Source organism: Aptenodytes patagonicus, chromosome Z (genome assembly GCF_965638725.1).
Source record: "Aptenodytes patagonicus chromosome Z, bAptPat1.pri.cur, whole genome shotgun sequence".
Taxonomy (NCBI): Eukaryota; Metazoa; Chordata; class Aves; order Sphenisciformes; family Spheniscidae; genus Aptenodytes; species Aptenodytes patagonicus.
The window spans coordinates 24799085-24826557 of NC_134982.1; the positions used below are offsets into that span (position 1 = coordinate 24799085).

General features: G+C 37.4%; 3 protein-coding genes across 7 annotated transcripts in view; 2 read left to right on the top strand and 1 right to left on the bottom strand.

Moving 5' to 3' along the window:
- Positions 1–1483, bottom strand: part of TRIM23 (tripartite motif containing 23) — a 29510-nt gene extending 28027 nt beyond the window's left edge. For both annotated transcript variants that reach the window (XM_076361775.1, XM_076361774.1), the window contains exons 1-2: positions 1381–1483; positions 258–420 (exon numbers count right to left, since the gene is read on the bottom strand). In XM_076361775.1, coding sequence (XP_076217890.1) covers positions 258–420; positions 1381–1482 — 265 coding nt within the window. In that variant the 5' untranslated portion in view covers position 1483. The remainder of the gene's footprint in view (positions 1–257; positions 421–1380) is intronic.
- A 483-nt stretch (positions 1484–1966) lies between these two features.
- On the top strand, positions 1967–26676 carry TRAPPC13 (trafficking protein particle complex subunit 13). 4 transcript variants are annotated; one of them, XM_076361691.1, is made up of 13 exons: positions 1967–2050; positions 8796–8864; positions 9745–9844; positions 10446–10530; positions 11254–11381; positions 11519–11591; positions 14708–14752; positions 18250–18267; positions 20476–20609; positions 21777–21975; positions 25076–25176; positions 26098–26248; positions 26346–26676. In XM_076361691.1, exons 1-13 carry the CDS (start codon positions 2005–2007, stop codon positions 26448–26450), a joined length of 1254 nt encoding a protein of 417 aa, XP_076217806.1. In that variant the 5' UTR covers positions 1967–2004; the 3' UTR covers positions 26451–26676. The 4 variants fall into 4 exon arrangements, with proteins under 4 accessions (XP_076217806.1, XP_076217807.1, XP_076217808.1 ...); XM_076361692.1 differs by having other exon boundaries at positions 26101–26248; XM_076361693.1 differs by lacking the exon at positions 18250–18267.
- On the top strand, positions 1972–5535 carry SHLD3 (shieldin complex subunit 3). Its single transcript, XM_076361697.1, has 2 exons — positions 1972–2050; positions 4350–5535. The coding sequence occupies exon 2, from the start codon at positions 4485–4487 to the stop codon at positions 5232–5234; it is 750 nt and encodes a 249-aa protein (XP_076217812.1). The 5' UTR covers positions 1972–2050; positions 4350–4484; the 3' UTR covers positions 5235–5535.
- Positions 26677–27473: the final 797 nt, after the last annotated feature.

A 27473-nucleotide genomic window follows, 5' to 3' on the forward strand; every position in this document is an offset into this window, starting at 1 on the left:
AAAAAGACTTTAAGGTATAAAGCTTGCAAGCCCAGGTTCAAGAAGATAAAGATAAAATCTTGACTTTCTTTTTCTAAGATACCTATTTTACTAGTGCTTAACAGTGCTATGAGCTTCTCTGAATGAAAAGGAACACTGCACATTCACTACTTGGAAATATTATCACTAAGAAGAGCATTAAGAATCTATATCTAGCATTATCTTCTAGATATCCTTGGCTGACAGGTTTTAAGAACTTTAGACTTACATTTTCTTACCTAGTTCAGTAACTTGTCGATCAAAAGGACAACGAACTGCTCTGCCATGAAGGGGAAGCCGGGTAAGACAGTCATGGCAGACAGTATGGCCACACAAAAGCAGCCGGGGAACTTTGTCACCTTGCAAAGAAAATACATCTTCACAGACTCCACACTCAAGAACCTATAATTTAAAGAGACCATATTTGTTTCCAAGATGATAAAAAAGCAAAACTTTATACAGTAAGTAATATGACACACTTTATTTTACAGAAGTTCCTGCAATCACAGCAGATAGGCTGAATCATTGATTTTGCTTTGTACGCACAAATAATGATCATACAAATGATATTTAAAAAATAAATAGAATTTATTTAAAAAAAAACAAATTTAGAAAAAATGAACAGAACAACAGAACTCTTCAGCATTCCACCTGATCACCACTAGTTCTTGCCCGCTTCATTTAATGCGCTGCCACAAAAAAAGTCCACTGGTCAAGCAGTACAACTAAGCAAGCAGAAGTGTCCTTTCAGGAAAAGGAAACGGAGGGCAAGACCCTGCCAAAGCAGACTATCAGCCGGTGGAGAAAGTTTCCATTCATAGCTGGTGCGCATAAAAAGGTCAGTCATACCAAGTGAACCATTTATGAAGCTACAAACGCAGCATCGAGGTAGCAGGAACAAACAGCAGGGGACCAGAACATCTTACACCGCTAATAAAAAGCAAAATTGAACGTCATTTAGGAAAAAAAAAAAACCACCCGACAATCCATAAGACAATAGCGTCAGCTAACCACCTTAGGGAGCCCAGGCGTTACGTTTTCTCCGAGACAGCTCCCCGCTTTGAGGCATTCACCCTTCCCCTCACACAGAGGCCTCCCGCCTCGCAGCCCGCTCCGAGGCACCCCACGACAGCACGGCTCTGCGCGGACGAGGCGGGGAAAGGACTTCCTTTCCTGAGTCGAACCGAGCCGAGCCGAGCCCCGCCGCCTCAGGGGACGTCTCCTGTGCCGGAGACCCCTCGCTCCCGCGCTACCCCTTCCCCCAGCTGGGGCAGCGACGGTGCAACCCCGGCCGCCGCAGCCTGCCCTGCCGCGGGAGGCGGCCGAGCCGGACGGCGCGAAGGGCCGAGCAGTCCGTCTCACCTTCACTGCGGCGCCAGCTGGGCCGCGGCCGCTGCCACCGGACCCCCGACTGCCGTCCAGCCCGGCACCAGCCCCGACCTTGTTTACACCTAGGGCCGCCATCTTGGGGAGGGCGGAGCAGAGCGGCCACCGGCAGGAAGGAGCCAGGAGGCGGCAGCCGCCCCCCGCCTCAGGCACCGCCCCGGTAAGCGCATGCGCTCCCCCGCCGCCGCATAGGGCCGGTCTGCTCCCGCCTCCTTTGACTCGCGCCGGAGAACTACGGTTCCCATCGTGCCGCGCCGCACAGCTGCCTCGGTGTCTTCTGGAGGACTACATATCCCAGCATGCAAAGGAGGAGGCGGTGGTTCCCTCAGACCGCCCACGGAGCACTCGCCCCCCCCGTCCGCCAACGGGGGAGCGGGAGGCAGTGCGTTCTGGGGGCTGTAGTTTCGCCCGCCGCGCTGGTGCGGTGCCGTGCCGTGACGGTGACGAGTTGCATCCTGGGACAGCTGTTTCCGGGTCGGCGGTGTTTACCGCGCCCGGGCTTCGCGCACAGGTTCATCTCGTCTCTCCTGGCCGAGCGTTTATCCGCCACCGGCAGCGTTTTGGTCCGTCTGCCCGCCCGTAGGGGTGAAGGCTGGCGCCATGGATGTTAACCAGCCCAAGCAGGAGCACTTGCTGGCTCTGAAAGGTACCGACAGCGCGGCCTGCCGATGCCCGCCCGCCCTCCCTCCCAGGCCGCTCGTCCTCCCTCCCAGGCCGCTCGTCCCGCGGCAGCAGCGCCTCCGCCGGCCCTGTCCTCGCCCCCTTCCCTGCCTTGGGGCCGGCCCTGAGGGGCGACTCGAGCCGGCCGGGCCCGGGCCCGGGGCCGAGGCGGGGCGCTGCGGCCGGGCCGGGCGCCGCGGTCAGGGAGGGCGCCGGGGCGGCTCCAGCTCCGGGTTGCGAAGCGGTCGTGAAAGACCGTGTCCGTTCCAGAGGCAAGGCTGTTTCTTCCGTCCCTTTTAGAAGAAGGTCGAGTAGGGAGCGGCGGCCCGGCAGGAGCGCCGGGCGGTGGGGCGCAAGGCGGGAGGTGCCTGAGGGTAAAAGGAGGCTGGGGGGGGCCGAGCTATTGTAAGTGACAGAGGGCCCCGCACACGGGTGTGCGCCTGGCTTGATGGGACCGTCGAGGCTGTTCGATGCATTTGCACGTTGCACATGGCTTTCAGCAGTTACAAGAAAACGTTTTTTAAAAATTTCCTTTCCGGTTCCCTGCTGTCTCTTTTGTTTGTTTATTTTTTCCCCTTTTAATGGTTTTTGCCTTTTTAACCTCATGCTTAATGCACAGCTACTGGGCTTACATCCTTGATTCAGGAATCACATATAGTGAAAATAAAAATGTGTATGTCTCTCGCATACCTTGCAGAATTAGTACAGAAATCAAGAGAGCCCTGTAAAGAATTTGATCATTTCTGCTGGCAGTTGGGTACCAGTAAGTCAGCAATTGAAACACTGAAAAGCCTGAATCTACTTTCACCCTTATTGCAATCAACAGACATAATATTTACTCTCTTTTTTTCTGACCATGCTTGTTTATAAAATAAATGCTGCTAGTTAAGTAGGAGTAATAAATAGTTGGATAAAATCTCAATTCTGCAAGTGTTCCGAGTCAGTCAGGCTGCTCGGATGGCTAAGGTAGTGCAGGTGTGTAGATGATTTCAGAGCCCATCTTCTGCCCATTTACTAGTTTTACAACACTCCTGGAGAGAGTTTTTAATGGTGTCTGCATGTCACAGTAAAATCTGTTAACCATCATTTAACGATCAACAAGCCCTTTTTCATATATGTACACACACACAAACAAAATAAAGCCAAAAACCTGAGAACACAAAACATCATCACTGTCATTACAAATAGTAATTAATTCAAAGCAAAAAGTTTTATGATGGATCCTTTTGCTTTTGTAAGAAACCAACATAATCCTTGGGCTTGTATTGAATTTGGTGCAGTGTCCAGGCTGTAGATTTTGCAAAAGAAGCAAGAAAGGTATCAGGGTTTCTTTGCATTGTGACTTTTTAAAATAAAATCTTGACAGTGTAATGATTAAGCAATCCTAGATTTTATTGATTTTAATATCATTGTATATTGCTGATCTCTGGCAGGGAACCTGAAATGATTGCAAACTTTCTAGGGGGGAAAAACAGGAGAGCAAGAGAGTGCATGTTATGTTATGTTTCATAGTAGCGTTTGTAGTTGCTACAACACCCACCCCACCCCCCCGGTTTAATATAATCTCTGTATGAAAGAAAGCAACGATGTATGAAAGTATAAAGTCTTTAAGGACTTAATGAGTCTTTCAGTTATTCTAGAAGTCTAATAAATTAAGGAATTATCAGGTCCTTAAGTCAAGGACTAAAAGGATGGCTGCATGTATTGCTCGGAAGCTTTGAGACTAAAATTAAATGTGTAGGTCTGATATGAAATGGAAGCAGACAACTTCAAGTTGCCTATAGCACTTCCCTTTTAACCTGTGACTTTAAAAACTGCTATATGGGTCAGTACTATTTCAGGAAGGGTTTTTGTAACACACGTGTTTTCTAGTTGCTTTATATGTCCTGGCTTAAAATGTTGAAGTGTAGGAGGAAAATGCTTTAAAAAAAAAAAAGTCTGGTAAATTTGAGAAAATAGGCAGTAGTAATTGTATGTCTTTCAATATGCATCACAACAGCATAGTAAGAATAATGACGCATGGCAAGTATGAGACAGTGACAGTAAAAGAATAGTCTTGGGAGGGACAGTGTTGAGTAAACTGTGTGCATACGGATAATATTCAGCACACTGAAGTTAGGCTGGTAATGATGGAATACAGTCGCTAATGTTCAGCCTGGATAAAGTAGAATGTTCCGATATATATCTTGCTTATTTTTACAACATGTTGCTTTTTTGTAAAATATCCTAGCAGTGCTTTTCTTAATATGGTAGTGTCTTATTTTTTTATAATACTTCTGCTTTAGGTCCTGTTATCCACTGATCTTTGCAGCATGGGGCAAGGAAATTCTTGTAAATAAGATGTTTCAGTCTAGATTTGAGAATCCTAATCAAGAGACTGTTCCTTTTCTTAAGAATAACTGGATTCCTACTGTACAAGCATGGAAGTGGTCTTGCATTATCGACCACATCAGAGAGATCTAATAAAACTGCAGAAATTTGCAGAAGCAGCAGTGAAGGAGTTTCCCATTCGTCAGTTACCAAGATTTACACCCTGGTTTCCAAATGATTTGTACAGACTTCCCCTCAAACCAAAAAAGCGGCCACCTGTTATTTCTTGTGAGGAAGCAGAAGAATTGAAACAACTTTCTACACCTTCAGAATATGTTACAGGATCTCCTGATTATGACTGCACAAAAAATCTCCTTGAGTTTCAGTCTAATGTGAAACATGGGCAGACTTTAACCCAAGCACAAACTGTTCACAGACCAATTAACTTGGAGAATCAAGGAGAACCACCACCTAATGGAAAACAAAAATTGAAAAGGTCTTGGAGTGTCTCTCTCTCTAGCCCTAAGCTTAAAGAAAAGATTCTTCCTTTATCTCAAGAACTGCAAAATAATTTGGAAAGACTAAAACTGCATGCATTTTATAGAGCAAGGTGGACAATTGAAGAGTCTATTTGTAATAATCAGAATTTGGAGGACATCTGGATAAAATTGAATAGACTTATCAAGCAGAATGAATTGCCATCTTGCAATGCTACTATCCAAAGATCTGTGGGACAGATATGGATTTTCTGTGATATATTATACTGTGAATATGTTAGAAATATTCTTAGGGAAAAGCTAAGCCTTACTGATAAAATGAATTTGCTTGTACATAAATTTGGAATTATATTTAGTTTATAATTGTAAGATAGAGTTTCATAATAAAAATGCTGTCTGAAGTTCTAGAGTTTTTTAGCAGCTTAGAATATACAAACTTTAGAACAACTGATGAATTAACAAGCAGAAAACTACTTAGTATTACTTTGCTACAGTTTTTTAACTGTAATAATATATTTATTTAACTTTGTTTTGCCAGGTGACTTATGAATGGTTCTATTAATATTAGTAAGTTTCTGTTTGGCTTAGTACTGCATTTTGTACCTTTTTTCTACTTCGGTAGTCTAAAGGAAAAAAATTAAAATAAATTCCACACAATTATGGCAAGCTGTGTCATATAATAAAATTAATGCTTTCAATCAAGCAAAGTACATCCTCACTGTGCTTCTTTGAAATTAGGAGAAGGAAAAATATTTTTAAGTGAGTTGTTATAATCGCTATAAGGATCTGTAATTATTTTTGACACTGAGACTTTCAAGATCTGATTATTTCCTCAAAGTAGTGTGTGGGGGTTTTTTAATGAAGGCATAGCCCTTGCATGAAATACAAACTTACTTTCTATTGCATGTATACACTGCCTTAGTAAGGTTACCCCTATTTTCCCAGAAATGCTAATGAAAGTTTCAGTGGAAGTTGTGTGCTGAAAAATAATGAACAACTTAGCATTTGCTGTTTTATGACTTTGGTAATAAGATTTTTTTTTTCTTCCTGATGTTTCTGGTCTTTTGTCTCTAATTATATTGGGGAACAAGAAAGCACTAACTTCCAGCTATGTGTCAGGAACTTAAGAAACCAGACATATCTGTAAACCTCTCTTTGCTGTCATTATGGAAGGTAAAGGTCTCTGAGGATTTGAATGCGTTCAGTGGTGATAAAAGACTGAGTTCAGCATTACTTTTTGTCACCTGAAAGAATAAAGTGTTTCAAGGTCATGCTGTTCCTTTTCAATTCAACGTTTGGAGGGTCAGTAGAGCAGTTAAACTGGGATCGATATGACTGCAAGGGTCTGTATTTTTCTTGGGCACCCTTACTAACTCCGGATAGTTTTGCTGTAGCTGGAGGTCAAGGTCTGTGGCATCTGGAAAAGGGGGAAAATAAGTGAATGGTATTTGTAGATTGTTAGATTATCATTAACACTGATCAAATAGAAGTGCACGTAAGCATAATGGACATGCCTCTGTGTAAAAACTAAATAAAATCCCCTTGCACTTTTACTTACATTTTTCTTTTGATGACATCCGTATGTTGGAATAATTATATTTTATTATAGGCATTACATATCTTTTTGTAGTTTAAAATTAAGGATATTGCTCAGTTTGGATCATTGACATATATTTCTAAACCTTGACTGAATGTTAAGGGAGTCTTATATTGACATTTGAGGTGTTTGTGACATTTAATATTACCACTTAGCAGAATTGATGTAAAATGCTGCCTAGAGTAACTGAGGGTCATTATTATTTTTAAAGCTTTTATAGCCAAGTTATTTCACTGAAATTCTTTTTCTGAGCTTAATACTAAGAGTAACAAAGTTTCTTTGTGAGTAAGCATTTTTAAACATATAACGGAGTAGAATGCAGCGTGATTTGAGTTTTATTTAATGTTGTATTTTGTGTCTAGGATCTTAGAAGAAAAGAGATGAGAGGTCATCCTGCAAAGATATTTTCTAATATTAATTTAGTAGTCCTATTAAATATGATAATCTAAATATCTTAATTTATTTGTGTTTTGACTTCATTCTGCGATCTATTTATTTACTGTCTTAAATGTGACTAAACTTGATCTGTAACTGTTCCTTTAGAAAGAGTCAGCAAGCACTAGTTTATATGGGCTCACTGTAGATTTGAATAAAATTAGGTAACTGCCAGTAATACAGTCCCACTATATTTATTTAATATACCGACAAAAGAGCTAAACAAACATCTTACTAAACAGAAGGAGAGATCGGTGTCGCTGTTCAGTGGTAGCTGTCAGCTTTCAGCTGCTTTGGGTTGGCTTGTATGTGAATAATGATACATGCACTGTTAATTGTGAGCACCTCAGCTGGGTAACCGTCATGTAATAAAAAGTGAACACCACATTTGGATTCTCTACAGAATTATTACAGTCCTGGGTAGAACCAATGTACAAGCTGAAATCCAGAATTTCATTCTTAACTGTTCCAGAAATGCTTAGTTCATATGCATGTATAGTTCAGTATTTATCTTTTTAATTTTCAATATTGAATCTGGTTCTCCATTTACTCTGTTTTGTATATTTTGAGGCTTTTTATTTACCTCGTGGTTCTTAGCCTTCAGAAGTCATGTTTTTCAACTTTTCACCATAACAAAGAGAATGTATTGCCTTTTTTAATGTGAAAACTGAGATGTGTTTGTGTCAATGCTAACTTGCATAGGTCTGCTTTATGGTAGTGTAAATTCTTGTGAACCAGTACAGCCCACTACACCCAAATGTATATCAAAATAATTGAGTATTTTACACAACTGGAAATAGTGAATGCTGACTGGACATGTAAGATGTACAAAAGTACAATAAAGATAAAAGCACGATACATGGGTCAGTGCAAGGATGTTGATTAACTTGTTGCAGTCAAGAGAAATCCTTTTATTTTATTTTTTAGTTTTAGTTTTCAGAAATTATATGGGTTTATGTTTGTTAAAGGTTCGAAGAACAACAAATTAGTGATTTTTACATATTCAGATCAACACCTAAGGTTACAAATGCTGAACTTTGTTTCATGTGAATGCTTTCATGAGAAGCTGTATGCAAGATTAGGGTCATTGGTTATATGAATAGGGAGGATTTTTTTTAAAAAGCAACATCTTAAATCTGTAATACAAATAAAAATAATATAATTTTGAGTATTCTGAGTTAAAATAGCCTTTGAAAATACTTTCTTGAAGTAGAGGGGTTTTTTAATAGCAAGATCTCAATGATTTTGATTTTGTCAGTATTTATAAAATAAGGGGGTTTGTAAGTGTGTTCCTGAGGTTTTTGTGATGGTTTTGCTGGTTTGAGTTTAAAGTTTGTGACTAAAAGAAAAAGCAGTTGTATAAATAATGTAGGCTTTTAGACTTGTAACTCTATCTTGCATATGTTTTGGAGATTAGGGTGTAAATGCAATTCCTTATAGCCTGGAGTTTGACTGAAAGGGTCCGTGCTACTCATCATGTCCCATTCTAGAGCAACCAGGATCACAGAACAGGCACTTAGCCTAGAAGAGTCCACAAAAAAATGAAACTGGTACACTTCTCCTGAAGTCCACAAAGCACTTAACACTGTAACAGGTATAAGATCATTAGCACACAAGATTGAAAGCAGTAGATGTTAGTGCACCAGGGGAATAAAGCAAGACGGAGCAATGGCATCACCAGTGCTCTTGGATCTCAGAGTAGCAAGGAATTTGTTATATTGAAAAAGGCCAGGTGATCCAAAACGGTGTTACCCTTTTTCAGGCTAAGATTTGGTGGTTGGGGTTTTTTTTGGTGGAAGGAGAGCAAGACAAAATTATACTTAAAAAAAAAAAAAAAAAAATTAAAAAATACTTGTTTAATTGACCTATGGTTTATTTTCTGATTTTTGCAGTGATGAGGCTAACCAAACCTACTTTATTCACTAATATTCCAGTGACTTGTGAAGAAAGAGATTTGCCAGGTACGTCTTTTCTACTGACTGATTATTGTGTACATATTACCAGGTTTAAGCAATGTGAGCATCTGCGACTTAGATGTCAGAGGAGTCTTATGACCTCCCATAGACGGTAATCTGAAACAGCAATATATTTTGTTTGGTAATGGCTATAGGAAGATACCAAGGTGCACTCTACTACTCTTGACCTACAGCTTTGAAAGCTTGGTGATGATACTGCAAACATGTGACCTCCAAGTCTGGGCAATTAACACACAAGATGGAAGGCAGTTGTGAGAGACAAATGTGTAATTGTAGGATGTTCGGCGTTACTATCTTCTTTATCTGGAGAAAATGCCCTGGTAATTAGAATCAACACATGAATGTTGTATGGAAAATTATTTTGCAAGAATCACTGCTTCTGAATTGTGTTATGCTTGGTATACAGTCATAAATTGGAAATCCCTGGGTTGTCCCCCGGTAATAGTTGCAGTCTAGAAGTCAAGTATAAGAAAGAGGCAAAGGAAAGATTCAAGAGAAGAGGATTGTGTGGAAATACAAAGCAAGCAGGGGAAGACAGTAAGTGTGGTTGTTAGTTCTGTTATGTAATGTGCTTTACTCGGGCAGAATTTCCCTTAAAGTTTAATGTTAATTTGAGCAATGCCTTTGGGATTGTGCCCTTCAGTATGTATACTGAATGATTTATTGGACACGAGTGCCTGGAAGTAAGTTATAATTTATAGGCAGGCCTATAGATACGTATTTTATCGCTAAACAAGTTGGTTGTAAAATAAGTATATCTAAAATAAACTACATCTAAATAAGTGATTAAGTGTCATAACCTAAATCTAGACAAAACTTTAGACTTAGCAAATATTTAGATACTAGCAATTTGATATTTCCACAGGTAATCTATTTAACCAGCTCATGAAGGATGATCCTTCTACTGTAAAGGGAGCAGAAACTTTGATGCTAGGAGAAATGCTGACTTTGCCTCAAAATTTTGGGTAAGAATGAATTATTGTAACTGTAACATGCAAGGTTTGGGATTCATTTAACGATAACGTGTTTGTTACTTTTCTTTCTTTTTCAACATCGTTGTTATGCAATGAGATGTTAAATTATTTGAAAAATAATCTGTGGCTTGATTTATAATGTGGCATAATATATAAATGTGTGCTGCCTGATGTTCCTTTTCTGTAGCCTGACTCTGAATGTAATAAGGATTGAAAGCTGAAAGAAATTTGCAACTGTAGGTGAATTTCTAACATAATGCACTACTATAAACCACATCTTACACTAACAGAATTTACTACGGTGATTTTTGTGGGTACTATAAGCCATCTTCTTATTCTTCTCAGATTTTTATCTAGAAAAAAATTCTGATTTGTTTGTTCTCTTTTGAAGTTGTTTGTCTTAGAAGGATTACATTTAGAAGTATGGGTGTGAAAATGCCAAAGCAGTTTTAGGATTTGATCTGGCAAACACTTGTGTGTGTGTGTGTGTGTGTGTATATATGTTTTAATTAGAACTTGAAGGGGTTTCAATGAAATGTTCTGTATTTTTTTAAATAACTGTTACTCAACATATTTTTTTTTTTAAACACAGAAATATATTTCTGGGAGAGACGTTCTCCAGTTACATTAGTGTACACAATGATAGTAATCAAGTTGTCAAGGACATACTGGTGAAGGTATGTGAAGATCTACTTACTGGATTTCTAAAAAAAATAAAATGTTGAGTATGTTTTCTGACAATATCTTGTATGTTTAATGCTAATATATAGACTTTAGGAAATATCTGTCACTTTTTCCAATCCAGAAAATATACCGGGAAATTGGAAACAATGAGACATAAAAATAGAAATGATGATAGAAATCTTTGAAGAGTAAAATGAAAAACTAGGGTTGTATCGAAAAAATAGCTACGTAATAAATCTTCTCTGGAGAATTGGTGTAGCAAAACTTCCAGAGCTAAAAAATTGAACTTATATTTGCCTACATGCACTTTCAATGAGGTCATCAAAGCAAGTCTCTGTAAAGCATGCGTTGACTTGTATTTTGCTTATAGTTCAAATGAGTTCTTTTCTAGTGCATTGGGTTTTTTGCATTTTCTGCTGAACAAATAATACATTGAGAATAAAAATTCCAGAAGTCATTGTGGAACTCAATGGAAAAAGTAAATAGAGATTTTATAAGCTGCATGTTAAAGGATTGTACCATTTATATATATTTTAGGGCTTGTCTTTAGCTTTGACAAGTATCTCATCATCTCAACATATCTTAATTATATGTATAAAAGCATATAGGGTACAAAATGCTCTGTGAAACTTAGTACTTTATGACATGTTATTTTTCTTCAGATTGCTTTAAGCAGCTGCAGTTTTAACCAATGTTTTGTTTTTTTCTGTCCCCAGGCTGATCTTCAGACAAGTTCTCAGCGCTTGAACCTTTCAGCTTCTAGTTCTGCAGTGGCAGAACTTAAACCTGACTGTTGCATTGATGATGTCATCCATCATGAAGTAAAGGAGATAGGAACACACATGTAAGGTTTTAAATTTTTCTGTAATTAAATGACCTTAAATGAAACTGCAGCACATGAATGCTATTCTGTTGCTGCTTTGACATAGGCATAAAATTTAAGTAATTCAAAATTATTTTTTAAAAAATTGTTTCTTTCAGCTTAGTTTGTGCAGTAAGTTACACTACACAGACAGGAGAGAAGATGTACTTCAGAAAGTTCTTCAAATTTCAGGTATTGCATGAAGTATTCTACTTTTAATAAGTGGGTGAATCTGGAAAATCCATTTTAAAACATTTGATACTTCTAAAGCACTTTTACATACTAAAAATCTGTTTGACTTCTAAAAGTGAACTGATAAAAAACTTTGCTTCAAACTTCACATGAAATGATGGTTTCTAATTACCATGCAGTTAAACATTTCAGAAATAATAATAAATATTACATGTTATAGTTTTTATTCATTTATTGAGAAAGAAAAATCTACTCTTTAAAGAAACCCTTTTTATAGCAGCCGGCTTTATGATTATTTTTAAACAGAACAAGTATTGTTCATTCTGACTTTGACACATCTAACCTTTGAGTTTAGACTATAAAATTCTGGTTTTTCTTTTAGGGTGTGTAACCTTTTTTAAATTGGAACTTAGTGGTTTGTTTTTTAAAGGAAACTAAGCGAAGAAGTCTGATGTGTTATGTCTGACTAATACCCACAGGAGTAGTTGATAGAGTTGAAACTTTTTGTTCCACCGCAGAAATTTCAAGACTTGAGATTAAAGTAACGGAGGAAAGCAGGAAATTACTGTTATCTGTGGACTGATTCTGGCAGGAAAGTCTATTTTAGCTGTGTATTTAATGGATGTTTATTTTTTAGAGAAATATGCTGAGACTTGGATAATTGTGGGCTCTTTCCCGTAGAATGGAGGATTAGGTGACATGTTTTACTGAATACACTTTCGGATACTCTCACAGAGTGGCAATACAGGAGCATTACAGAATTGAGACTTGTATCTTTTGCAAGTTGCAGGTGATTTCATTTTGCTCTTTTCTAGTATTCTATCTAGATACTTCAGAAAAAAGCATTTCAGTCTTTAAGAGGCTAAATTGCCATGTGCTACAGACAAAGAACACCCAGGTGCTGTTAGTACTTGTGGGCCTTGAAATGGCAGGTATTGATTAGTCAAAGGTGTTTCCAGACAATCCTAGGGAAAATCATTCCATATCAATTTTCGTGTTACACTCTCCTCTAAACCCAGAAACTCTGCAGTATTTCTTTATCTCTATTGAAGCTGATTTTCATCTTTGTGTTTTGTCTTGCTCTCCTTGTGAAACCGTTTCCCTTTCAATTTCTCCATTCTTTGTCCCCCAGGAGTTCAGTATTCTGTCCCCTCTGGTCACTAATGTATGCATCTGCAGGCTTCCAGTTCTCATCTTCTCTCCCTTCCCTACCCTTGTTCTTGCCAGAGCCTTGTTCAAGATGTCAATTTGTCTCCTTCAGATTTCATATGGAAACATATTTGTGTACATTTTTCAGTGTGCGTCTGTATGCGTCTTGTAATTTCTATGTTTTTTAACTGAACACAACACAGGCAACTTTAATGTCAAAATAGCTAAGGCCAGCTATCTGTCAAATATGAAGCTCTTCCTTCAAAGAAGGAAGCATAAGAGCTTCTCAAAAAGTGTATATACGCTTTAACACCATTCTATAAATACTCTCTGATTCATTATGAGCAAAACACTTCACTGAGCAATTTTGGTTGTTGTTTTTTAAATTTGACATGGAGACACCAGCTAGAAAATCTGAGAACAAACAAAAAGAAATATTACAGAAAACTGAACAATGTCTTTACAGTGGGAATTGATGGGTGCTAGTGATCAAGGTACCACCAGCTATTTTATAATAAAAAAAAATTTTCTTTTTGACAGATTCTCTACTTTTTCAGTTATGTTTTCTAGGATCTTTTAAGTTGAACTGGTGTTACAGTTGGTTTTAAACAGCTTCTTTTTCAACCATTATGTGTAGTTTAATACTGATCAATAGTGCCTTTTTGTTCCAAAGCTTTCTCTGAGTAATTAACACCATTATGTTTATATGGAAAAGGAGTGATTCTTTCTACGGTTTGGTGGTTGTTTGATTGCGGGGTGGCGGGGGGGGGGGGTGTGAACATCACAATAATTATTTGATTTTTTTTTTTTACTGGAATGCCACTTGAAATCTACTGGAATGAATGGAAAGACTTCATTTATCAGAGAGAGAAAACATCAGCACTTAGGGAAATCAGTAAGAAGCTTGCTGAAGCAAAATATTTGGCAGAAAAAAACACTCAACCAACAAACACCTAAATTAAAATGTTGACTTTTTTTTCTGACTAGAGAGAGTTATGATTACTTGAAAGAATTGAACGTTATGCCTGTTATAATGCAAAAATCTCTGTGAAGGCTACTTTTAAATACTGAATTCTTCAGGACTAAAAAATTTGTTCACAACTTGGAACTTCAGGGGTCTCAGGGTGCAGTACACTTATATGTAAACAAAATAAAGTTTCCCTGTGTAAAGGGAAATAAATGTCTTCAGCAAGATAATTTGAATTTGTTTCCTTACGAGTATAATAGAAGATTATTTCTTTCAGTTACATCAGTGTATATCCATTTCATATCTGAATGTGTTAATGGTACTAGCTTTATGCACAAAATTCAGGCACTTAAGAACCAACACTTTTTTATCACCTTTAAATCAGCAAGAGAAAACAATTTGATTATATAAATCTCATGGGATTAAAATGATTTATTGGCTTTTTTATTTCTTGTAACAGTTGCATTTTCAAGAAGGAAGTAAAGCCTAGTAATGGTTTGTTGCTTAAGCTAATCACATGAATAGTTCTCTATTTTATTTATTTTTAGAGAAGCCCTCAGCAACTTTTGGTTGCTGCAGAACACTGAAGGACTTGTAACTATTACATGGTTCTTGCTCACTCTTGAAAGCAAGTCCAGACCACTTCAGGATACAAGATGGATGTAATGTTATTTTTAAAGGCATAGATCTACTCAGTGCACAGGGTTTGTCTGGTTCCGTAAGAGGCCAGTGCTTTGGTGGAGAAGTAATTGTTTTCAGTCTGAGAAAACTGCTTAGTAGCAAAGCAGTCAAGTGTGCAAATAAGAAGCAGCAAGTATATACTCTGAATTGTGAGGTTTTAGCTGAGTTTGTTGTATCATGTATTCCATTGTGCACCTGTTCTGTGTAAGATCTAAAAGAAAAATAACACTTTAGTGAAGATCCTAGTACTTATAAACAGTTTATGCTGATGTTATATGAGAAACCAGTTGTCAATCTGTCTTTTTTCCATTTCATTCAGGTCCTTAAACCACTAGATGTGAAAACCAAATTCTACAATGCTGAGGTAAGTGAGAGCTGCGTGTATTTGGGTTTGTTTTAGTGTGCTGGGTTTATTACGTCACATTAGGTGGTTAGATTAAATTCAAAGAGCTTCTTAAGTACACGTTTCTGAGAAAGATGATCAGTTCTAAAAGGAAAAAAATAGGTGGCGGGTTTATATCATTTAGTTTAAAAATAGATACACTTTTGATGAAGCGGGGGAAAGAGATGGTAACTAAGGCAGATATGTCAGGACTTTAATGCAATTGACTGACAGTTTTGCATATTTTCTGCTTTCCCGTGAACTCAAATACTTTCAGTTATTGCCTGTATATTTAGGCTGATAGAGTACATACTGTAAGGGAGATTAATTGTTCACAAAGCAGATAAAAATTTACCAGATTGGGGAAATTTAAAATTAAATTATTGAACAAAGGGGTCATATTTACATTGGGGAAATTTTAAATTTAAATGTAAATATTACCCCTTTGTTCAATAATTTAATTTTTAGGTTTGTGGCAGTTATACACAGTGCTCCAAAACTAAATGACCTTATATATGACTTGTATATTTATTTGGACATACTTAGGCATCTGTCTTTGACTTTTTATGGGAAGAAATTTAACTGAAGGTGACACACTGGAAACTCTTACAGATTACGTACAGCATTCTTTTTATTTGTAGGCATTCCCTGTGGATATATGTATTCTATAGGTCTGTTGTAGGGTATAAACTTCCACAATGTCTCATTACATAGGAAGTTAGGACATTTGTTTCCATCAGTATCACTTACCTGCTTTGTGATAGTGAGCAAGTAGCTTAATTTTGTGAGCATCATATTCTGTATTGTTTGTACGAAGTTCAGACTGATACTTGTGAAGTGCTTTGGGAGCTTCTGTTATGAGTATTAAACTTTTTCTGTAACACCTGAAATATGGTCAACTATTACACTGCTAGCCATTTGGTTGAAAACCTTCATTAGTATTCTTAAACAGTTTGTTTGAAATAGTTTAAAAGATAGGGTGAAGTTGTAGGTGTTGCAGTGAATAGTAGATGGGAGAAAAAAGACCAAAGTGTGAGTAAGAGGAGAAGAAAATATATGGAATTTTGGCGATTTGAAAAAATAACTTGTGTTAAGCTAAGTAGAAAGTATTTTGCTCTCCTGTTTGTTCTTAACTAAGCAGGTATATGTGCTATGATTTTGCATGTAGAAAAGCAGAGAGTCTCCAAATCTATTGTTCTAATTATTTATCTCCATCATAGTCACACCTGGGGTTCATCATGCAAGATTATGGCTATAGAGGTGTGAAAGGTATATTTCTTTCCTGTCCTGACAGTATCAGTTGAGAAAACAGAAGGGAGAAATAACTGATAAGAATTTCTGCTTTACAAATGAGGATTCCAGATGCAAAGATCTGTCTTATTCAGAGTTGTGCAGGAAACTTTCCATAAAGATTTTCTCTCTGCTGTGAATGAATAGCACGTAAATTATAAGACATATAATATATAGCATGTGACTTATTTAGAGGAAGGATAAATCAAGGCATAAGTCACAAGCAATTTAAATATCATAGTACAGAGGAAAAGAGAAAAACATTTTCCTAAAAATACCTTGGTACATGTATCTAGGCCACAGGCTTCAATCCTTAGGTTGACCAGGTGTGAGATACCTGAGTAGGGTCGGAACGTAAGCACATACCATGGTCGACTGCGTTATAGAACTGGTGTTATCAGTAAATGGGAATGTCTGGAAATGTCTCCTGCTGTGATTTAAGAACAAAAATAATCCTAAGAAACTAGGTAATTCCTCTGGGAACAAAATAAACCTCCATTTTGTGAGTGGATTATATTATTTTTTCAGATAGATACGTGATGGGGGAAAGAGGGATAGATAAATCAAATGTAGCTGTCTCTCTATACTTCATGTGTAAATTTTGTTTTCTGCTGAAACATTTCATAACAAATGGAAATAAAAACCTCTTTAAGGTAAATTCTGGGCAAACTTTTGACACAGGTCAAAAGTATTCTTTTCTTACAAAATTGTTTTACTGACTGGCCTTGATAGGGGACTTAATAAACTCCATTCCTCAATTAGCCACCAATTCCTCATGATAAAGATCTATGAGAAACTTTGGTATTTGTGGGTTTTTTGGTTTTGTCGTGTCCTTCCCGTAAAGGTTTTAAAAGGCTGCTTTGATGCCTTTTGTTCTTCCTCTTCAGGAATTTATGCAACTCCCATTACCATAGTATCCATATGATTGACTGAAAAAAAATTTTTTTAAGATTTTTGGATTATATTAACTGAGCAATTTTCATTTGCCTAGCAAACTGATACAGTACCATCCATATTTCATTTCTGGAAGTCTATAAAGTGCTGCTATATGTTGTGATGACAGAAGTCAAATAAAATTAAAAAACCTAGAAATAACCCTTTGTTTAGATGTTGTATGTGATACTACATTGCTGTCAAAGCACAAAGACCTTCACCCTGAATGTTAAGAAAGACTGTTATCCTTGGGAGCAGGGGAGAAAAAAAAAATGCTTTATGTGTCAGTTACTAGTTAACTAAAGGTCTTTAAAGGTTCACTAGCCAGTTAAACTGTTACCATTAATATTACAGATGTGGTGCTATCTATTCATAAATTCATTATTTGCTACTAGAAATTTCAATCCATAATTTCATTTTTTCTAAGACAAGGAATGACGCTGAACCTTAATTTTCTTGCTTGTTGCTCATATTGCAATAGCATCCAAATCAAGTTGATCACTGAAATTCATGCACAGAACGCATGCCCTGTCGCCCTAACCTGCTGCAATCCTGAAACTGAATTACCTGCCCCAGACTATAGAGAGTCTCTCACTGACTTTGGCGTGCCTTGGAAAAGGCTCTGTAAAAGGTTTTGTTCCTGCAAACATGCATAGGGAGGCAAATATGCAGACACTTAAGAAAACAAAGTTTGCAATTAAAGTTGGGTTTTTTGGAATGATGGATATTCAAAAAAGAGTTTTTCCTGATTATGTTGTGCCAAATTTTGTTATGAGCTGCAGTATTGTAGCTTTGCTAGAACACATAACCACATTATTTTTATTTTGAGACCTTATATATGTGGATACTTCAAATTATCTGTAAAATGACAAGGACTGTTTTTCCATTTCATACACAACCCATTGCATGGATTTAAATTCAGGGCAAACTTTTAACGTGCTCAAAAACTAACTTTTTTCTGGGTCAGTTTGTTCTACCATACCTTATCTGTGACTTGTGTGCCTTAGGCTCTACTTTGGATTGGTTCTGAAGCAAAGCTAGTAAACCATGTAACCATACTAGCTATAACTTATTAGAAATGTAGTTGTCATCTTTGTTTGCATCCATTTTAATTTACGTTTCTGTCTTACTAATGCTATCTTGTTTAGATGGTGCAAAAAAATGCAGAAATGCATTTTGTTTGAAAGTTAGCCTCCTTTTTCTTTAACATTTAACCCTAATTTCTCTAATGTATTCTTTTTTTATTTTCCCATTAGAGTGACCTCAGTTCTGTGGTAATTTTTATTTATTTTTTTATGAATATGTATGCTTTTCTAATTGCTGATCTGTCTCTGTGCTTGTTGACATTCTTTTAAAAACATAATGGAAAAGCAATGTTTGTTCTGCATATCATGAACTGACGTTTTCTCATCTTTATATGTGCAGCTAATCATTTAAATGGTTAGCTCTTTCTTTAATACCCATTGTTGAAACTAAAAGGTGATTATTACAGACTCTTGCTTGTGGGGGTCCTCCTATAAAATACCTCACCAAAACTTGACTAGATTCATTATTTGAAAATGGGAGTTAATCCCTTCTAAAATCTTCCTGCTTTTGACCCATAGAAATGTAGGGTTTACTACAGCACTGCTTGTGTAATCTGTGACAGAACTTTTCACGTCTGGTTGGTGGAGACAGTGGGTTTGAGGAGAGAGCAGCAGTTGGATGTTCTTCCTTCCTTTCGCTAGCTGGAACTGCGCTTTCCAACTTTTAACTGCATGTAACAGTTGATGAGTTAGTATGGTAATTCTGCAGTCTGATTTCACTTTAAGGTGTGCCTTGTATTAAAATAATATGTGCATTCTTCTGAAGTACTTAAGGATTTTTTTTTTTTTTTAAACCATGTGATATTAAACCAACTTAGGAATAACACAAAACTAACTTGCTTTTTCATTATGCTGCTTGTTTTTTCTTTTCCCTTTCCAATTAGCTTTTTCTAAATTTCTGCCTATGGTTGCTGCATTGAAAACAACTAAAATTTGGGTAAATGGACACTTTGAGCAATGGATTTATGGGATATAAACTATCAATTTAAGTGACAGTCAGGTGGTAGTAGTAATGATTACTGAGAGCCATGTTTTAGTTGGGGTTATTTCCAGCTCCTTCTGCAAGTGTGAGGTCTGTCCGTAACCTATGGAGCTTGCACAGTTTTCGTTACTATATATATGCAATCATCTGTTTTGTGTTTAACATGTTTATAGGGCACAACGAATAGTTCCAGTACCATTCTGTATTTCTCCTTCTAACACAATGCCTTTTGAGACTAAAAATATTTTTACTATTTTGTCCCACTTTTATTTTGTAATTTACAAGCAGGACTCCATTTGTATAATGAAGTAATTTATTTACACTGATTAAAAAGAAACTGTAAGCTTCCTTCGACCTTCCCCATAAAAATACTTTTTTTTATTTATCATAACAAAATACCTAAACTGCTTCATACTGAATTTATAGAATAGAATATTTCAGTTGGAAGGGACCTACAATGATCATCTAGTCCAACTGCCTGAATAAATAACTCCCTTGTAAATGCCGATTTGGTACCCCCTGCCTTTTTTTTTTAATTCGCACTTCTTTGGTTTTGTTTTTCACTTCTCCAGGGGCTCTCATCTCTAGTAGACTGAGCCTTCCGTGATTATTCTGTCCCGAGATTTTAAAGCTGCAAAGTGACTTCACTATTCCGCAATTCCACAGAAGCAGTGAGGCAAAAACACCTTGTTCCATGTTTTTTCAGCTTGTGAAGTTTAACAGTCTGTAGCTTTCATTCCTGTACTAGAATTGGTCCTTATATACCATCTTCAGGCATTAGCTTTATTTAACAGATATGTCTTAGAGGATGTTTTGAAGGTAGAGCACCAGTTAAATTGTTGGATGCATATAATATTGGTAACCATTGGCATGACGCAGCTGAGTGAGACAGGAGGCAGGTTTTTGCTTTTTAGCCAGTGCATCGATGTTTCAGAATAATGATAAAATCTCAGAGCATGTACCTGAACTATTTTACTTCAGTCAAAGAAAAACACACACACACTTAATTTTTTTTATACAGCTTGATGCACTAGTAATCTGGCATGGCATGTCGTTGTGCACTGCAATTCCTTACCATTTATTCTATTTTTTCTTTTTTAATAATATGGATTAAAACTTGACTTGCTACTTCAACTTTGAGTTGACGAAAGTCTTGGGAAGTGGTGATCTGATGCATTATAAATAAGCAATAGCTAGAACTTAGCGAAATTATCCCACATCCATTGTTTGGCAAGATACCTGTTGACTAACACTTTTGCTCCTATTGTTACTGGGATTAAGGTTTTTTCTTGCGTTAATTAATTTGATTTGCAGGCATGAACTAAACACATGTGACTTTTTTTTTTAACAGTAGGACTGTCTACTCTTCAATAACATCACGTTTTCACGAACTTGCACTTTTGGTTTTTTTCCAGACAGATGAAGTGTTTCTGGAAGCTCAGATTCAGAATATCACTACCTCTCCAATGTTTATGGAGAAGGTTTCTTTAGAGCCATCTATGATGTACAATGTTGCAGAACTGAACACAGTTGACACAGCAGGGGAAAGGTATGTTCAGATTCAGGATATTTGACTTTGAAACTCTTTGTATTGTGATTTCATGCGACATAAGCTTTGCAGTTAGTGATTTGTCTGTAATGGAAGGATTATATTTCTTTGCTGGATTAAAAATATCCAATTCCTGTTACATATTCAGCTGGAAAAGCTGCTACAGTTTTCTTTTTTGAGAAACTAGTCTTAAAACTTTGTAATTCTACCTAGGAGAGAAATCCCCAGCTTAATTCTCAAATAATTGGTAACATGAATGACATGGTAACATGAGAACAGACTACTTCTTCAGTATCTCCTATATAAAATTTAGCCCACATCTGGTTCTGACTTGATCTGTGTATACATATTTAGCCTTACAGGACCCATCTAACTTGTCCTTGCTTCCTTCTAGTAGACTGGTAACTGTTTTCAGTTGTTCTAATCAAGATCTAGCAAGGCAGCAGTCAAGGTGAATCAGTGCAACACTCTTACAGGATCTTAGAATATAAAAATTTGTCATGCCGAAATAAATTAAATGTCATTTAGTGTCAATTAGTAAAACACCAAATGCCAGAAGAATTTTCTACTGTGCTCAGTAAACTGTTGTGGATACAAAAGCTTGTGATACCTGGGTAGAAGTTAACTTTGGCTGAGCTTTGCAGTTGCTTGGGTTTTTGGAGGAGGTGATGTTTGGGTGCTTCTGCAGTGGCAGCTGAGGTGAAAATTCTGTCTTCTCCCTGCCTGTCAAAGGGTTCGCCTGCAGCGTAGTGGAACATTGTTCTTACAAAGTGTTTGCATCCGCTGTAATGGTTCTTGTCCTGAACAGGAATCTTAGGCTCATGACACTGAGGCTTACTGGGAGGGAACCAAATAGCAGAAGTAAAATTACCAGCATCATTTAAATGCTAAGATGCCAGGTAATAAATTATAATGTTGCAAAGCAGATTTCTACCTCAGATGTCTCTGGCTTAGATAAATAACTTTTTTTCCCTTGGTCCTTGATGCTACATAAATTCTAGAATGGTTTTCTGTTGTGGAAAAAAAAAAAAAAAAAAAAAATTGTGTTTTGCCATGAATAAAACACACACACAGTAAGACTGGTGAGGGATGGGGAAAAAAGGTTGGATTCTTAAGTCTTCCTGAAAATAACTCTTTAAATTAAGACCCAATTTTTTTTTCTTTTAGTGAGTCTACTTTTGGCTCAAGGACTTATTTACAACCTATGGATACACGTCAGTACTTGTACTGCCTAAAACCAAAGCAAGAATTTGCAGAGAAAGCTGGAGTAATAAAAGGTGTCACAGTGATTGGTAAACTAGACATTGTATGGAAGACTAATCTGGGTGAACGAGGAAGGCTGCAAACTAGCCAGCTCCAAAGAATGGTAAGTTTAACTTAAGCATCAGTTTAACCTGACATCCATTTTTAAGGCAACTCAATGAACAATTTAATAATGACTTGAAAGAAAAGTTCAGGCTGCTTACTTTCTGGACCTCATTCTGAATTCACATGTTTCTATATGTATTTGAGAAAGTTATTTAATACGTTTGGTCAGTGAAGTGTGGAAAAAAGACTGTTGCAAGGGACTCTAGCTGAACAAAAGCATTCTTGTTCCTTTTGGTCATGTGAATGGCAACATTTTTTGTTTTCTTGAGGATTTGTTTTCTGGCACATAACATGCCTCTTTCTTTTTTCACAGCACTGAACAACATAACTTAATGGATTGTGCACTTGAATTGCCAGAATCAAGTAACCTATGTAGCAAAATACATTGCTTAGAATAAAATTAACTTCTTGGATGGCATTTGGCAACAAACTGAAAAGCAAAGACAAAAGAACTCCTTTAAGTATGCTAACTGTTGACACAGAAGTCTGCTCCCTAATTCATACAGACATTTTGGCTTTGAGTAACAATTTTTATGTAAGAATAATACTATTTATCTTTCATGTCCACAGTTTTGATTGAATCTATTCAATTCTGTTTTTTTTAGAAATTTTTCATGAATTTTAAGTTGTAATTACTAGCTTGCTTAAGTCAGCTGCACAGCCTGTCTACTCTAATGCCTAAACCTGACTTGCGTCTTTTGAATTGAGGATGGTGTAATATGGGGGAGAAGTAAAAAAGCTTTGACAATTGAATCTTAGTCTGAGTTTACAAAGCTTGTAATTGGGTTTCTGCCTCTGTCTCTCCCCCCGCCCACCACCCCCATCTTCTAGTAAATCGAGCAATTCTGTAGGGAAATCACAATGCTTTGGATTTAGGCAAGGAAACTTGGATCCTGGAAATTCACAGCTAAGTCATTCTCTTTGTTTTTAGTTGAGGTGTTAAGTGTCTGTATAACCCCATTAAATTAGGAACTGCCGTTTTTTCTAAACTTAGTTACTCCTGTTACTTTGAAACTTGTTGCTTGGTTTTTAACTAATAAACGGTCTCATTTTCAACTGACCTTTCCTATCATTTAAAGGCAGATTTTTTTTTTTCCCCTCCCTAAATCAGTATTCTCTCACTCTGCATCCCTTCTTGTTGAACCTTTGAGAATTGCACTTGAAACACAGTGGTGACTAACACACCTCCACACTCCAGGATTAGTTTTAGTCATCCATCATTGTTTTGTGCTAGTGATTAACAGAGAAACTTGAGCTATTTTGTGTACTTTGAGCAACATCTGTCTTTTGGAAAAGCAGCAAACAGTTTTTGGTTTTGTTTTTTTCCCCTTCGAGTTTCAGTGCAACTCCCTCTCGTCTTCTCCTCACCTTTTAAGGGCTATCAGATTATTTCATTTCTAGGCTCCTTTCACCTTCCATCATTTTCCTCCTAATCCATTTACTAGCCCTATAACCTTTGTTTCCCCCACAGGCCCAGAATTTTACCTGCACTGTGCCCCCCTGTCATTGTTTTGGTTCAGATCAGGAATGCGCTTTTCAAACAAGTATCCTGGATCACCCCCACATACCATAATTTGGGGGGTTTTGTGGAGTGGTTTTGGAATTCACATCTACATTCTTTTTGGGTGACATTAAACCAGACAGATACATGTCCACAGTATGCCAAGGGTGCTCCACCTGCTCACGGGCATTCAATCCAGGACTAGACTAGAACCAGTCCAAAGTTAAAGAACATTGTGCTTGGGTAGCACAAGCAAGGAATTGTCTAGTTGATTCCAAACTCTGAGCAATTATCTCATTTTTGGATGAAAACTACATTCCTCCTGTTGGTGTTACTGTAAGGCCTTTACCTCTAGCCATCAGTTCTTGCAAGTATCTCATTGTTAAGGCCAACAGGAATGTACTGGTTTAGGCCTTCTTATCTGCTCTGATCCTGTCTTGATTTGGTCAATTGCTGCTAAGCTTATTCTGTAAAATACTGCTCTTATTGTTGTTGTTTTTTTCTTAATATACCTCTCAAGAGTCTAATGTTATGACAAACTACCCGTTGTTTAGGGAACTGGGTATAATTTTTCTAGTAGATTCCTTCCTGCCACCTAATACAGCTGAAAATGTGTGCCTTTTTCCAGTGCTGGATAATTACATCTCTTATGTTGCTCAAGTGGTCTGAAGTCTCCATCGGTTTGACATCCCTTTGCTCATTCTAATGTCCAATTTAATACGCTTTCTAAAACTTCATCTGTCTTCAGTCTGTAATGAACTGTATATGACTAAAACCTGTTCCCAACCTGTCAGTCACCGGCTTTCTGGACCTCTTCGGGAATATCTTTTAATCAAGCTGTAAATGTAACTTTTACTACAGCATCCTTCTATCAGCAGAATTGGAACATGTGTCACAACTAAGCCTTGTCAGGCAGGACAAATTTTTCCCTTGTTTTTTCCTTACGATGTATCATTTGTGGGGATTGAAAACCTAAAGCTTTTCATCTGCAGGCTACCATCTTGAATCAGCCCTGGTTGGTAGTAACTAGGATATTTATCATAGGTTTGTTAGTAGACCATATGAAATATGTTCGGCTCTTGACAGAATTGGATAGTTGATAAGTGTTCATATCATGTGCCTTTCTAACTGGTGGCAATTAATTATTTTGGCAGAGGCTTGGAGGACTGAAATAGCAAGGAGAATGAACAATCCTCTTATTTCTTAGGTTGTGGAATAGTGGTGGGTTTATGCAGGAAAACTATACTTATGTGGTCCATAGTATATCTGTTACCTGCCTAACAGCAGTCTTAGAATAAAGCTGATCTTCTCAGGAGCTGTATGTGGGTATTCAAACTTTAAGGATGTGAACTATCTGAAAAACTTAGTAATAAGATCATCCTTGTCTAATGAATTGTTAAACCTATCAAGAAGGTGGTCACCGGTAGTGGATGGAACACTGCTGTGACTTTGGTACAAATCAAAAGCACAAAGAGTCAATCTTCTTTCTTCAAATTCCTCTTATTCCAAGCTTGTTGCAGTAAATGAAAACTTGAGTAGTAAAAACTTCAGCTTTACTATCCAGCATCTGAGAATATACATTCTTGTACCTTCTCAGGCTCCTGGTTATGGCGATGTAAGGCTTTCTTTGGAGACAATACCAGACACCGTAAATCTGGAAGAACCTTTTGACATTACATGCAAAATAACAAATTGCAGGTAATGATGTCATGCGATTCTTGTGCTTTTTCCTGAGTGGGTAAGTTGTGGCTGTCTTCGTTTCATTTTTCAATGCTTTCTCCTGAAACAACTCAAACCTGGTCTTTACTATGAGTTGTAGCAACATGAAACTACTTGAAACACATCTTTTGGATTACAATGACTTTAAAAAACCCAAAGAAACAAACAAACAAACAAAACCTTCCATCATGATCTGTTAATACTACTTGAACTAGGAGATTGCCAGAAGTCTGTAGTGGAATTCCATGGAACTGGCTGCAATGTCATTTAAGACTGCACCCCACACTTAAATAACAAATCTTCTTAGTCCTTCTTAGTTAATCTAATAACAAAATGTGTGTATGTAGGATTTTTTTTTTTAACTACAACTAATTTTATCAGAATAAAAAATGCCATTTGTATCCAGTCTGATTTTACCGCTAGTTCTGCACCGCTGCTAGAATGCCTCCTAAACACTGTCACCGTAGTCTTTTGTACGTCTTTATCCATGTTTTGACTTGATTTGTGCTTATACTAGGATCTACAGTAGCCCTTTATAAAAGGGTTGCAAGAGTGACATTTAAATAAAGCAATTCTAAATAGAAGTTGAAGCCAGGGACTCAAGCATGTGTCTGGTCTGCAGATACTTCTCACGAAAATCTTTACTCCATCCAAAATGTGAGCAGTATTATGCTATCCAGTATTGCTATACCCATGACAGGACGCTCGTGTCAGACAAAGCTATATGCAACTGAATTACTGCGCATCACAGTAAATATTGCTTGCTGCCTTATAATTATTTATAAATGCTTGATTAATAGTAACCTGAATAATAAAGTAATCAAGCTTTTACATGTCTGCAGTCCTTGAATGCTTAAAAAAAAGCCCACAGGTTTATTCTTGTTTTTCAATTTCCTCTAGCAGCGAAAGGACTATGGACCTGGTTTTAGAAATGTGCAATACTAATTCCATCCACTGGTGTGGAGTTTCAGGAAGGCAACTTGGAAAGCTGCACCCAAGTTCATCCCTCCATCTTGCGCTTACATTGTTATCTTCAGTGCAGGGATTGCAAGTAAGTCTTTATAGCATAGTTTTGTTATAAAATAGCTGTTTTATAAGCTCAGTAATTCTTTCTAATAACAACGCTTATAAATATTTTCCCTTTCTAGAGTGTCTCTGGCTTAAGACTTACAGACACATTTTTGAAGAGAACGTATGAGTATGACGATATTGCACAAGTCTGTGTAGTTTCTTCAGAAGTCAAACAAAGCTGAAGAAAAAATTCCGTATTTCTGCTGGGCTTTTTTTTTTTGACCAACTTCTTGATGATTTTGCAGCCGAATCACATTAAAATGTGTACAAACGGAACCAAATCCCTATATATCTGTAAATGTAACTATGCTTATTTAATTTCTCTGAACATTTTTCGAATGTTTTAAAATCTTTTAAAAACATGCATATGCATTTTATCTACTGAAAATAAAGCCTTTGAAAAAAGTGTAGCACTAGCAAATTATATTGCATTAACATCACCTTGGGGAAGGGGGGTGAGGTTGGTATGAAATAGTAGCACTTTGTACTTATTTTTGTCTTAATTATTTTTTAAATATTTGAACAGTTTTTAAATTGTGGTTCTGACAAAACTGTTCAGTTGGAAGGAACTGGCCTTTTACAGACAAGTTCCTGGAATCCAAACCCCTGAAAGAAATACTTTGGGGTACCTGGCGCGGCAGTGTGTTTGCATGGTACATGCATAGCCATAAGAACTAGAGCCTGGTAAAGGCATGAGATGAGGGAGCGCAGCTGGCACTGTTGAGGCGCTAACAGCTAGAAAGTAGAGTATCAGCCAAAGAATGTGCTGGTTGTGGCTCAGTCTTTGGAAAGGAGTAATACAGCAAATCTGTCCCAATTAGCTGCAGTCTTGTGCAGAGCTGTGCGTCCCTGCAGTACAGGGCATGCTGTGAATAGGCTGTTACTTCCCAATTAGTAGGGAACTGAAAACTAAAATAGCAGAACTTGGGCATTTTTTATTGTTAAATTGAGGTGGTGCAAATTATCCTTCTCATCCCATCAGCACTTGAGTAGACTTTTAGGAAAATGAGGAGAAAAACCCCACATGGCTGCCCTAGATCAAATTCTCCAAAGCATATGCAGGAAGGAATTCAGGACTTGGTTAAGCACTGAAATGTACTTTTCCCTAGCTTTGTTTTGACAAAAGATGGAAATATTTTTGGCTGAAATATCTAAGGTCACCCAAAGGTAGCCATTCAATACAGAAAATGGTGACTGGCTTTCCT